We start from the raw sequence: 13,948 nt of genomic DNA on the forward strand, positions 1-13,948 counted from the left end.
GAAGAACAAAATCCACCTTTTGGAGTGGCCTAATCAGAGCCCAGATCTCAATTCTAGTGAGATGCTGTGGAAGGACTTGAAGACAGCCATACACAGAAGAATATGAAAGAGTTAAGCGCCTGGTTGAGGTCATTGCTGCCAAAGGAGGGTCAACCAGTTCTTCTTCTGGCTGCTCCCGATTAGGGGTCGCCACAGCAGATCTTTCGTCTCCATTGCTCCCTGTCTTCAGCATCCTTCTCTACCACACCTGCCACTTTCATGTCCTCTCTCACCACATCCATGTATCTCCTCTTTGGCCTTCCTCGTTTTCGTTTGCCTGGCAGCTCCATCCTCAACATTCTCCTTCCCACATGCTCTGCATCTCTTCTCAGGATGTGCCCATACCATCTCAGTCTCATGTCTCTTAGCTTAATTCCCAAGCTCTCCACATGTGCTGTCCCTCTGATGTGCTCATTCCTTATCCTGTCCAACCTTGTCACTCCCATCGCAAACCTTAACATCCTCAACTCCACCACCTCCGATTTTGCCTCCTGTCTCTTCGTTAAGGGTACGGTCTCCAATCCATACATCACAGCTGGTCTCACTACTGTCTTACCTTTCACTTTTGCTGGGACTTTCCTATCACAAATGACTCCCGAAATCCTTCTCCAACTGCTCCACCCTGCCTGCACTCTCTTCCTCACCTCACTATCGCAGCCCCCATTTTCCTGCACAGTTGACTCCAGATACTTTAATTCACCAACTTTCTTTACGTCTACTCCTTGCATCTTCACTACACTCTCATCCCCATTCTCACTGATGCACATGTATTCTGTTTTGCTACTGCTCACCTTCATTCCTCTTCGTTCCAATGCATACCTCCACCTCTCCAAACCCAACTCAACCTCCTTTCTACTTTCACCACATATCACAATATCATCTGCAAACATTATGTTCCATGGTGACTCTTGCCTCACTTCATCCGTCAAGCTATCCATCACTATGGCAAGCAAAAAAGGACTCAGAGCAGATCCTTGATGGAGTCCCACCTTCACCTTGAACCATTCAGTCGTTCCAACTGCACACCTCACTGCTGTTTCACTGTTCTCATACAGTACATGTCTTGCACCACTCTGATATGCTTCTCATTCACGCCACTCTTTCTCATTCAATACCATAACTCATCTCTCGGCACTCTATCCAGGTCTACAAACACCACAATGTAGCTTTCTCTGTACTTCTCCATTAACATTCTTAAAGCAAAAATTGCATCTGATGTGCTCTTCCTTGATATAAACCCGTACTGCTGTTCACAGATTGCTACCTCTCTTCTCAATCTCGCCTTCAATACGCTTTCCCATAACTTCACGGTGTGGCTCATCAATTTTATTTTTATAGTTATTAAATCCAAAGGTTCACTTACTTTTTCCACCACTACTGTGAATGTTGAATGCATTTGTAGAATAAAGTCATGAAAAAGTAGATTTTGTGTGTGTGTGTTTTATTGGCTTAAGCTCATTGTGTAGATCAGTACCTGTGAAGATCAGATCACTTTTTATTACCAATTCATGCAGAAAACCAGATCATTCCAAAGGGTTCAGGGTTGTTTTACAATCAGGGTACAAAGTTTGTGTCACAGGGGTCCAAAATTCAAATTGATTCAAACTAGTTTAAAAAAACAACAACTATAAAATCTGCACTTTTGGAAACTAATACACATATGAACATAGGCATGTGTAATAGTTTGTATTATAACAAGTGTAGCTTTAAGCAGGGCTGGGAGAAACAAATGAAGTGATTCTCGGAGAGGACTTTTTTTTTTGACAATTCAGAATCCACTACTTCCATAGTGCTTTTAAATATAAGGCTGTAAGCTTTGTGTTAGTTGTCTCTAATATTTATGTCCCAATATCTTGACCACATTTTAGGATGAAAATAATCATTTTAGATATGTTATTTTATATTGAAAAATTAGCTGTCTCAGAGAGGACATTTTTTTGGCACAATTACATACTAATTTGATCAAAATAGTCTGAAAACTTACTGGCATTCAACATTAAAACTTAACTATGTTTCCAATGATATGGAACCAAATATGTCTTTTATGGCAGGGGCGATTTCTCAGAGACAACAAGGGAAACCGAGCTTCCCCTAAAATTCTCTCCCCAAACTGCGGCATCTATGACGTTGAATTCTCATTAAAACAATAACTTGCATAACATAATATATGCCCAAGATTGTATTTACGTTCATAACTATCCTGTAACTTATTTGAGTGATGTCTGACGAACTTGCAGTTTGTTACGAGAATCACCTTTGCTGCCAGACTGTAACCAGCGTTGCCAGATACTGCTGACGTTTTCCAGCCAAAATATGTTCAAACCCGCCAAAATCCACTTAAAACCACCCAATCTGGCAACACTGGCTGTAACCTTTCTTATTTCAATGGGCTCTATGGACTGGCAGCCGGGTATCCATTGCAGTCTATGAGACGGCTCTGAACAGCCAATTTCGGCTAGTTGTTATTGGTTAAAATCGACAAAATCGTCACTTCCAGGGAAGCCGGGCTTCTCTGGGACTAACGAGACAGTGGGAGGGGCAAGAAGCCAGGCTGATGAAGGATTATTGGAGGTAGTGTTTGAAAGACATGAGGAGGGCGGGCTCTGTACTTCGGCGTCGGCGAGGAACACGGAAGCATGATCAGTCCCTAGCGGATGACGAGAAAGTGTAGTCGTGTGCCAAAGTGCTTTCCGAATTTCTTTTCATATAAACGTTTCTTCTCATTGATGTCTCTGTACATTACTCTGTAAATAAATGTAAATATTACTCGCTGTGCTCCGTTAACTTTCATCCATTCTATCAGTTTGATCATTCGTGAATTCACTCGTTTATTTCATTTGTAGTTCAATCTGGTTGTAGGCTAGCTTGAGCCTTATCGGGATCTGCAGTGCTAGCTGCTAACAGAAATTGGTGAAGTCTCTGGAAAGCACAACCAGCTGGTATGACAGGGTCACAGACCATTTTCTGGAAAAGGAGCGGAGGGCAGAATTTGTGTATAAATAGTGTTCATGTTCATGAATCTGAAGTGTGTATATTGTTCAGTAATGTTAAGAGAATGGTGGGCTCTGTGTTATAGGTTATACCTGGGTATAAGATTCAAGGTTCTGTGTGTTGCATAGCCTACCTGGTTATGGATTTCCAGACTGTGTTGCAGAAGATGTTCAAGGATGTGTTGCACAGCTGGGTGTTGTGTTAAAGACTCTGTGTTGCATATCAGCGTATGATGTTCAAGGCTCTTTGTTGAATAGCCAGTGATTTTTGGATGTTTGATATTTTTGATTAAGGATATGAGGCACTAGCCTGGCAAGCCAGACTATAACATGAAATGTACAAGCAAAAATACTTTCTGCCACTAGGTAGGGTTGTCTAGTTCCCTATGCTAATGGGGCACACCTTTCTATGCTTTGATATCCGGCCTACAGGTTTTACGATGAATGCGTAAAATGGGCTTCCCCTGTTTTAAAAACCAGCAGCCGCCACTGTTATGGTATAAAGAATGATGTAAGTGCATCCCTTTTGGAGCTACCTGTGGTCAAAAAAAGCACTTTTTCTAAATGACACGAGTAATTTTGCTAAATATGACATATATATTGCCATACATTCACCAAAAATAACGTTATCACCACACTTTTTTTGCATGGTAAATAGAGCTATCACAGGGCTACAATAAACAACCAAGTTTATTTAGTCAAGCCTTTTGATATTGAAGATAAGTGTTAAATGTGATTTTTAGCTTGCGTAGCCTGATTGTAAAACAACCCTTCACATACTTTGACTGACTGTATAACCTCCCCAACCTAAAGCAGTCAAGTTTAACCCCATTAAACTATCGTCCCTTCATAAGTATAAAAATAAACCCAAGCTAACCTTGACGGCTTTTGGTCGTCTTCCCTCCCTGTATTTCGGTCTTGTGTGACAGACTTTCTGTTGCTCATGGTGTTTATAAACTCGCGGTGTATCCCAAACAGAGCTGCCCTCGGACGCCGCCATGTTTTCTTACAGTCTTGTCAGCGCATGCGCACAACGAAAACGCCGCACTGATGCCACCTTCACGTGCTGCTGAAATGACCAATCCGAGTTAAAGGGACACCCGATTCGAGCGTTCCGTGAAATCGTAATGACACGTGACAGCTTCCCTTGCACTGACGTCACACTTACATTACCCTTATCCTGGGGGAATTTTGTTTATTTTATTTATTTATCCTTTATTTTACCAGGAATGTCCCATTGAGATACATCTTCCAGGGAGTCCTGGCCAAGGTGGCAGCAAATAAAAAGTTTCGATATACAGTGCTTAGTGTAAATGAGTACACCCCCCTTTGAAAAGTAACATTTTAAACAATATCTCAGTGAACACAAACAATTTCCAAAATGTTGACAAGACAAAATTTAATATAACGTCTGTTTAACTTGGGGCGGCACGGTGGTGTAGTGGTTAGCGCTGTTGCTGGGTTTCCTCCGGGTGCTCTGGTTTCCCCCACAGTCCAAAGACATGCAGGTTAGGTTAACTGGTGACTCTAAATTGACCGTAGGTGTGAATGTGAGTGTGAATGGTTGTCTGTGTCTGTGTCAGCCCTGTGATGACCTGGCGACTTGTCCAGGGTGTACCCCGCCTTTCGCCCGTAGTCAGCTGGGATAGGCTCCAGCTTGCCTGCGACCCTGTAGAACAGGATAAAGCGGCTACAGATAATGAGATGAGATCTGTTTAACTTGGGGCAGTACGGTGGTGTAGTGGTTAGCGCTGTCGCTTCACAGCAAGAAGGTCCGGGTTCGAGCCCCGTGGCTGGCGAGGGCCTTTCTGTGTGGAGTTTGCATGTTCTCCCTGTGTCCGCATGGGTTTCCTCCAGGTGCTCTGGTTTCCCCCACAGTCCAAAGACATGCAGGTTAGGTTAACTGGTGACTCTAAATTGACCGTAGGTGTGAATATGAGTGTGAATGGTTGTCTGTGTCTATGTGTCAGCCCTGTGATGACCTGGCGACTTGTCCAGGGTGTACCCCGCCTTTCGCCCGTAGTCAGCTGGGATAGGCTCCAGCTTGCCTGCGACCCTGTAGAACAAGATAAAGCAGCAAGAGATGATGAGATGAGATGAAAGTAAGGTTAATAATATAACTTAGATTACACATTTTTTCAGTTTTACTCAAATTAGGGTGGTGCAAAAATGAGTACACCCCACAACAAAAACTACTACATCTAGTACTTTGTATGGCCTCCATGATTTTTAATGACAGCACCAAGTCTTCTAGGCATGGAATGAACAAGTTGGCGACATTTTGCAACATCAATCTTTTTCCATTCTTCAGCAATGACCTCTTTTAGTGACTGGATGCTGGATGGAGAGTGATGCTAGGCTACAAGAAGATCAGCAAAGCTTTACTTATCAGTCAGAATACTGTAGCAAAAGTGGTACAAAAATTTAAGAAAGATGGAACTGCAACCATCTCACAGAGACGTCCAGGAAGTCCACGGAAGTTAACACCTCGACAGGAGCATCTTCTGATGAGAAGGGTTGAAGAAAATTGGCATGCAAGTTCACTGCTGTTATCTAAAGAAGTAGAAAGCCAAACTGGGGTGACTATTTCCCGTGACACAATACGGCGTACACTGCGGAGGAATGGCATGCATGGATGCTGTCCACGAAAGAAGCCTCTCCTAAAGCCCAGGCACAAAAAAGCCCGCCTAGAGTTTGCCAGGGCCCATGCTGACAAAGATGAAGACTACTGGGACTCTATACTCTGGAGTGATGAGACCAAGATAAATGTTTTTGGGACTGATGGCTTCAAAACTGTATGGCGTCGCAAAGGTGAGGAATACAAAGAAAAATGCATGGTGCCTACAGTGAAACATGGTGGTGGCAGTGTCCTTATGTGGGGCTGCATGAGTGCTGCTGGTGTCGGGAAGCTGCATTTCATTGATGGCATCATGAATTCACAGACGTATTGCTCTATACTGAAAGAGAAGATGCTACCATCACTCTGTGCCCTTGGTCGTCGTGCACTTTTCCAACATGACTAAACACACATCTAAGGCCACTGTTGGATTTCTGAAGAAGAACAGGGTGAAAGTGATTCAGTGGCCAAGTATGTCTCCTGATCTGAACCCGATCGAACACCTTTGGGGAATTCTGAAGAGACAAGTTGAGCATCACTCTCCATCCAGCATCCAGTCACTAAAAGAGGTCATTGTTGAAGAATGGAAAAAGACTGATGTTGCAAAATGTCGCCAACTTGTTCATTCCATGCCTAGAAGACTTGGTGCTGTCATTAAAAATCATGGAGGCCATACAAAGTCCTAGATGTCGTAGTTTTTGTTGTAGGGTGTACTCATTTTTGCACCACCCTAATTTGAGTAAAACTGAAAAATGTGTAATCTAAGTTATATTATTAACCTTACTTTCACGTTATAAGTTAAGCAGATGTTATATTAAACTTTGTCTTGTCAACATTTTGGAAATTGTTTGTGTTCATTGAGATATTGTTTAAAATGTTACTTTTCAAAGGGGGTGCACTCATTTACGCTCAGCACTGTACATAGGCAACATACACACAGAACATGTAATATTAACACACATAAGCACACAGGCATTCCAAAAAATGAAAATAAAATAAACACAGACTAACAGACTAAGCACATAGACATTCCAGATGTCAACATTCCAGACGTTATGTTCAAGAAAAAATGAATTAAAGATATAAGGGTTAAAAATTATGAAAAACAATGGCACTGTTGTGTGAGAACTGAGTTTAAAATATTTTTAAAGACATTTAGGGAGGGTAGGGAGTCCAAATTTAAAGTATTTTGTAATGTATTCCACTCATGTGCTGCATATGAACTAAAGGCAGATTGGCCCAGTTCTGTCCGTGTACAGTAGGTGGAGACTGAAGGAGGAGTTTTACTGATGAACATGTACTGTAAGTGTGAGTGCAGAGTGTCAGTAGATTGCATATGTACTGAGGTAGTTTACCCATTAAAGCCTTTGCAATAAATACTCGGCTGTGAGATTTCCTTCTAAGCTGTAGTGATGTCCATTGCACCATGTCATATAAATTACAGTGATGTGTTCTTGCTGCAGCACCAGTTACAAACCTCAAAGCAGAATGATAAATAAGGTCCAGCTTTTTTTTAGATAGGAAGAGAGATGCATGCATGTATATTATCTCATCTCATTATATTATATACCATAACCTAATACTGAAAGGAAAGTGATCAGTACTAATCATTTTCTGGCAGTGAAAGAAAAGCATTTTTTCAAACGGTAGTAAAAACCTAATTTAGGACAGTTTACATACTGAAGACAAGGAATAGTGAAGATGTCAGACATCTGTAGTTCAAAGAAAACTATCCATCCATTATCTGTAGACACTTATCCTGTTCAATAGGGTCACAGGCAAGCTGGAGCCTATCCTAGCTGACTATCGGCGAGAGGCGGGGTACACCCTGGACAAGTCGCCAGGTTATTGCAGGGCTGACACAGAGAAGAAAGAATAAGAAGAAACCTTTATTCGTCACATGCACACTTCAAGCACAGTGAAATTCATCCTCTGCATTTAACCCATCTGAAGCAGTGAACACACGCACACACTCAGAGCAGTGGGCAGCCACACCAGAGCGCCCGGGGAGCAGTCAGGGGTCAGGTACCTTGCTCAAGGGCACCTCAGCCCAAGGCTGCCCCACGTCAACCTAACTGCATGTCTTTGGATTGTGGGAGAAACCGGAGCACCTGGAGGAAACCCATGCAGACACGGGGAGAACATGCAAACTCCACACAGAAAGGCCCTCGCCGGCCGCTGAGCTTGAACCCAGGACCTTCTTGCTGTGAGGCAACAGTGCTAACCACTACACCACCGTGCCGCCCCATGTCTGACCTAAAGTACACAAAAGTAACATTAAAATAGAACATTGATAATATAGGTTTGTAGGTAGAAGCCTATCCCAGCTAACTATCGGCGAGAGGTGAGGTACACCCTGGACAAGTCGGCAGGTTATTGCAGGGCTGACACAGACAACCATTTACACTCACATTCACACCTACGGTCAATTTAGAGCCACCAATTAGCCTAACCTGCATGCCTTTGGACTGTGGAGGAAACCCACGTGGACACGGGGAGAACGTGCAAACTGCACACAGAAAGGCCCTCATCGGCCGCTGGGCTCGAACCCAGGACTTTCTTGCTGTGAGGTGACAGTGCTAACCACTACACCATCGTGCCGCCCCTGTTAGGACTAGGACTGTTTTGGTCTCTAGAGGCCGCTGTTATTTCCTTTTCATGTCGTGTTTATTTTGGCCTCTAGAGGCCGCCACTGTTCCTGTGTTTTGTGTTTGTGTTAATTGCCTAATTATCTTCACCTGTGTCCTTAATTAGTTTGTCTATTTATACCCCTGAGTTCAGTCCTCTTGTCACGGAGTCTTTGTGCTGTTATGTTTATCTCCAGTTTCCTTTGTACTGTGTTTTTTGATCTTCTTAGCTTTTGTATTTTTGCACTTTGCTTTTCTTTTGGATTATACTCTTTGGGTTTTTTTTGTCTTTTGTTTTGCCTTGTATATAGTGTATATAGTTTAAATAAACCTTTTGATTCTTTTTCTACTTCCGCCTCACGCCTCTGCATTTGAGTCATCCCCCTGGTGGCCTAGTGGGGGTTTGCTGGATTATCACACCAACGAACCAGGTTCGAATCCCAGCAAAACCCTAACAGAAAGACTCCGTCATGACCGACTCAGCAGAGGCTGCTTCAACTGTCTACCCGGCCAACCTTCAGGGAATTATGGCAGCTCCGACACGCTTCGGAGCGACCATGGACGCTCATGGACGTACGCTCACCAGCCAACGTGAGGCCCTCGCTCGCCACGAGGAACTGCTTCAGCAAATTGGGAAAACCCTGGCACAGCTGACATCTCTGCCTGCATCTCCTGCTCCTGATCCAGTTCCTGCTCCTGATCCAGCTCCCACTCCTGCTCCAGTGCCTCCTGCAATGCTGCCTTCTTCACCTCGCGAACCCAGCCTTCCTGCACCACAGAGGTATGACGGCAAGCACAGTGAGTGCCGAGAGTTCCTTACCCAGTGTCAACTCACCTTTGAGCTTCAGCCTACCACCTACACTACGGATCGCCGCAAGATTGCCTTTGTGATCACCTTATTAGCTGGTAAGGCGCGAGCCTGGGCTACTGCTATCTGGCAAAGACAGGGACCTGAGTGCTTTGATTTCCAGCTGTTTTCTGAAGAGATGCTTCGGGTCTTCGATCAGGCAGACATCAGTACCGACGCAGCCCGAAAGCTCATGTCCATCCGGCAAGGAGGAAGCGTCGCAGATTACGCCATCTCGTTCCGAACACTCGCAGCAGTAAGTGGATGGAACGAGACTGCCCTGGTGTCAGCCTTCCACCATGGTCTGTCTGACCCCATCAAGGACGGTCTGGCCTCTATTGGATGCCCAAGTGACCTCGAAACCCTCATCTCACATGCTATTCGTCTGGACAACAGGATGAGAGAACGCCACCAAGCCTTGAGCCCCCCCAGCCTCCCTACCTCTACCTGGAGACCATCTACCTCCTTCAGTGACTGTCCAGAACCCATGCAAGTGGGTCGTACTCGCCTCTCCGCATCTGAGAGGGAGCGCAGAAGGAGGGACAAGTGCTGCATCTACTGTGGCAAGCCTGGTCACTTCCGAGCATCATGTCCCGAACTCTTGGGAAAAGGACCGCCCCGTCCAGCCGAGGGAGGGTTGTGACGGGGCCTACCCTCTCTCCCGGACTCCCTGGCCAAGGAATCTACATCCCGGTCTCCATCTCCTGGGGTGAGTCTGTCCACTCTTGTCAAGCTTTGATAGACTCAGGGGCGGCTGGGAACTTTATGGATATTCACTTCGCCCAAAGCATCAATATTCCGACTGCACCTCTTGAAGTCCCACTGTCTGTGTCTGCCCTCGATGGCCAAGCGTTAGGTGATGGAAGAGTCACCCAAGTTACTTCTCCAGTTTTCCTCCAGTCTCAAGGTCACAAGGAAGAAATATCCCTGCACCTGATTCCTTCACCTGAGTTCCCAGTTATTCTAGGCCTTCCTTGGCTTACTCGCCACAACCCTCGCATAGACTGGGTAACAAGCCAGGTTGTGGAATGGGGCCCTGCATGCCATGCCTCTTGTCTGCTCTCTAGCTCTCCTGTGTCTCCTGCCGAGCCCCCTGATCTCACCGAGTTATCTCAAGTTCCCACAGAGTACTGGGATCTCAAGGAGGTATTCAGCAAGAGCAGGGCCGCCGTTCTTCCTCCGCACCGGGCCTACGACTGTGCCATCGACTTGCTCCCTGGGACTACCCCTCCTCGTGGCAGACTGTTTTCACTCTCTCAGCCAGAACGCAAGGCCATGGAGGAATACCTCAAAGATGCCCTGGTCTCTGGGTTTATTCGACCCTCCACTTCACCTGCTGGAGCCGGCTTCTTCTTTGTCGGCAAGAAGGATGGGGGGCTCCGACCATGTATTGATTACAGGGGCCTGAATAAGATCACTGTGCGCAACCGATATCCCCTTCCGCTGATGTCCACAGCTTTCGACCTGCTCCAAGGCGCCACCGTCTTCACCAAGTTGGACCTACGGAACGCATACCACCTCATCCGTATCCGACAGGGAGACGAGTGGAAGACTGCCTTTAACACCCCGTCTGGGCACTACGAATACCAGGTGATGCCCTTCGGACTCACCAACGCACCAGCTGTTTTTCAGGCCCTAATCAACGACGTCTTAAGGGACATGATTAACCTATACGTTTTTGTCTACCTCGACGACATCCTTATCTTTTCCAAGACCGTGCAGGAGCACCGCCACCATGTCCGCCAGGTTCTCCAGAGGCTGCTACAGAACAATCTGTTCGCCAAGGCCCAGAAATGCGAATTTCATGTTCCCGAGGTCTCCTTTCTGGGATTTATTGTACGGACAGGCCAACTCCAAATGGACCCTGCCAAGACCCTGGCCGTCCGGGATTGGCCTACTCCCAAGTCCGTTAAGGAGGTTCAGCGGTTCTTAGGATTCGCTAACTTCTACCGCAAGTTCATCAGGAACTTCAGTTCTGTGGCAGCACCCATGTCAGACCTCACCAAAGGGACAGGTGGATCTTATGGCTGGTCTCCTCAGGCAGAAAAGGCGTTCAAAGACCTCAAGGACCGCTTCTGCACGGCACCCATTCTGGTTCTCCCGGACACCTCCCAACCATTCATCGTGGAGGTGGACGCCTCGGACAGTGGTGTCGGCGCGGTGCTCTCTCAACGTTCGGAAGGAAAGCTGCACCCCTGCGCTTACTTCTCCCACCGTCTGAGTCCTGCTGAGTCCCGGTACGATGTGGGGGATCGAGAACTGCTAGCGGTCAAACTGGCCCTTGAGGAGTGGAGGCACTGGCTGGAGGGAGCACAACATCCATTCCTGGTTTGGACTGACCACAAGAACCTGGAGTACCTCCAGCAAGCCAAGAGACTGAACCCTCGACAGGCTAGGTGGGCCCTGTTTTTCAGTCGGTTTGACTTCACCCTCTCATACCGCCCCGGCTCCAAGAACACCAAACCTGACGCACTGTCCAGACTGTTCTCTGCCACTAACAGGGAGAATGAAGTCGGGCCTATTATCCCTGTGTCCCGGATTGTGGCCCCTGTCCGCTGGGGTATTGAGGAGGCTGTCCGACGAGCCCAACGCCAGGACCCCGGTCCTGGGACGGGGCCACCAGGCCTCTTGTACGTCCCACATCAAGCCCGGGCCAAGGTTCTCCAGTGGGGTCACTCTTCCCCTCTCACCGCCCACCCGGGAGCTCGGAGGACCCTGGACTTCCTGAAAAGACGCTTCTGGTGGCCTAACATGGAGAAGGAAGTAAGGTCATTTGTCCTGTCCTGTGAGGTTTGCACCAGAACCAAGAACCCACGACAGCGTCCCCAGGGTCTCCTGCATCCTCTGACCATTCCCCGGCGTCCCTGGTCCCACGTGGCAGTCGACTTTATCACGGGTCTCCCTGAGTCACAAGGTAACACGGTCATTTTGGTCTTAGTTGACAGATTCTCCAAGGCCTGCCGCTTCATACCACTGTGCAAACTCCCCTCTGCTCTTGAAACTGCGAAACTTTTGTTTAATCATGTCTTCCGAGTCTTTGGTCTTCCACAGGACATCGTCTCAGACCGAGGGCCCCAGTTCTCCTCCCGAGTGTGGCACGGGTTCTGCAAGGTCATCGGAGCCACTGCCAGCCTCTCCTCTGGGTTTCACCCACAGTCCAATGGTCAGACGGAGAGGCTCAACCAGGACCTGGAAACCACCCTGCGAGGCCTGGCTATGGATAACCCGACATCGTGGAGCACCTGGCTGCCATGGGCAGAGTACGCCCACAACACCCTGCAGTCATCGGCCACCAAGCTGTCGCCATTCCAGTGCCAATTCGGGTTCCAGCCACCTCTGTTCCCGGACCAGGAGGAGGACGCGGGGGTGCCCTCGGTCAACCAATATGTGAGACGGTGTCGCAAGACCTGGAGCAAGGTCAGGAAGACCCTCATACAGACCTCCAGAACCAACCAGACTCAGGCCAACCGCCATAGAAGACCTGCACACGCTTTCCGCCCTGGGCAGCGTGTTTGGCTGTCCACTAAGGACCTTCCACTGCGGGTGGAGAACCGCAAGCTTGCTCCTCGCTACATTGGCCCCTTCAAGGTGGTGCGCAGGGTGAACCCTGTCTCCTACCGGCTCCAGTTGCCCCGGACTCTGAGGATCAACCCCACTTTCCATGTTTCCCTGTTACGGCCCGTACTGACGTCTACGTATGCCCCTGCCCCTAGGAACCCCCCACCCCCCCGCATCTTCCAGGGGCAGACTGTGTTCACTGTGAATCGCCTGCTTGACTCCCGCCGGGTCCGCGGCGGGTTGCAATATCTGGTGGACTGGGAGGGCTATGGTCCTGAGGAGCGCTGCTGGGTTCCTGCTCGGGATGTCCTTGATAAAGAACTATGTCGGGACTTCCATTCGGCCCATCCGGATCGCCCTGGGAACGTCAGGAGACGCTCCTAGAGGGGGGGGTCCTGTTAGGACTAGGACTGTTTTGGTCTCTAGAGGCCGCTGTTATTTCCTTTTCATGTCGTGTTTATTTTGGCCTCTAGAGGCCGCCACTGTTCCTGTGTTTTGTGTTTGTGTTAATTGCCTAATTATCTTCACCTGTGTCCTTAATTAGTTTGTCTATTTATACCCCTGAGTTCAGTCCTCTTGTCACGGAGTCTTTGTGCTGTTATGTTTATCTCCAGTTTCCTTTGTACTGTGTTTTTTGATCTTCTTAGCTTTTGTATTTTTGCACTTTGCTTTTCTTTTGGATTATACTCTTTGGGTTTTTTTTGTCTTTTGTTTTGCCTTGTATATAGTGTATATAGTTTAAATAAACCTTTTGATTCTTTTTCTACTTCTGCCTCACGCCTCTGCATTTGAGTCATCCCCCTGGTGGCCTAGTGGGGGTTTGCTGGATTATCACACCAACGAACCAGGTTCGAATCCCAGCAAAACCCTAACAGCCCCGGAAGAAAACTACAGCTAAAAAAAACAAAACATTACTGCGAGATTACTTGGATAATCTAAGTCAGAAAGAAGCAAAGGATAGATATACATGGAAATGAGAGTTTATTAGTAATTATGATCTGTACAAAATTCCTTGAAACAGTTAGAGTGACGATGTATATTTGTGGCCTCACATTACCTACCGTACTTAGATGTTGGAATGTACCTTCTCACTGTATTTTCTCTGTTTTTAATTTTAAAAAACTGAGATTTGAGAACTGAGATTGAGAATCGAGCAGCTGTGGTTTATTTACACTTGATACCAATTCTTGTAGCATCCCAGCAACCACTGCAAAGATGTGTACAAAAAGCCCAAAAAGTCAGACTCACCCTCGCAAAAACGATACAGGAT

General features: G+C 47.0%; 1 protein-coding gene across 2 annotated transcripts in view; it reads right to left on the reverse strand.

Moving 5' to 3' along the window:
• rbm48 (RNA binding motif protein 48) overlaps positions 1–4,040 on the reverse strand; it is a 27,177-nt gene extending 23,137 nt beyond the window's left edge. The window contains exon 1 of one of the 2 annotated variants that reach the window (XM_060942762.1): positions 3,907–4,040. In XM_060942762.1, coding sequence (XP_060798745.1) covers positions 3,907–4,029 — 123 coding nt within the window. In that variant the 5' untranslated portion in view covers positions 4,030–4,040. Of the gene's footprint in view, positions 1–3,163 lie in introns of both variants that reach the window. The other variant, XM_060942763.1, reaches the window with a different exon arrangement.
• Positions 4,041–13,948: the final 9,908 nt, after the last annotated feature.

Source organism: Neoarius graeffei, chromosome 16, assembly GCF_027579695.1.
Source record: "Neoarius graeffei isolate fNeoGra1 chromosome 16, fNeoGra1.pri, whole genome shotgun sequence".
NCBI classification, from domain to species: Eukaryota; Metazoa; Chordata; class Actinopteri; order Siluriformes; family Ariidae; genus Neoarius; species Neoarius graeffei.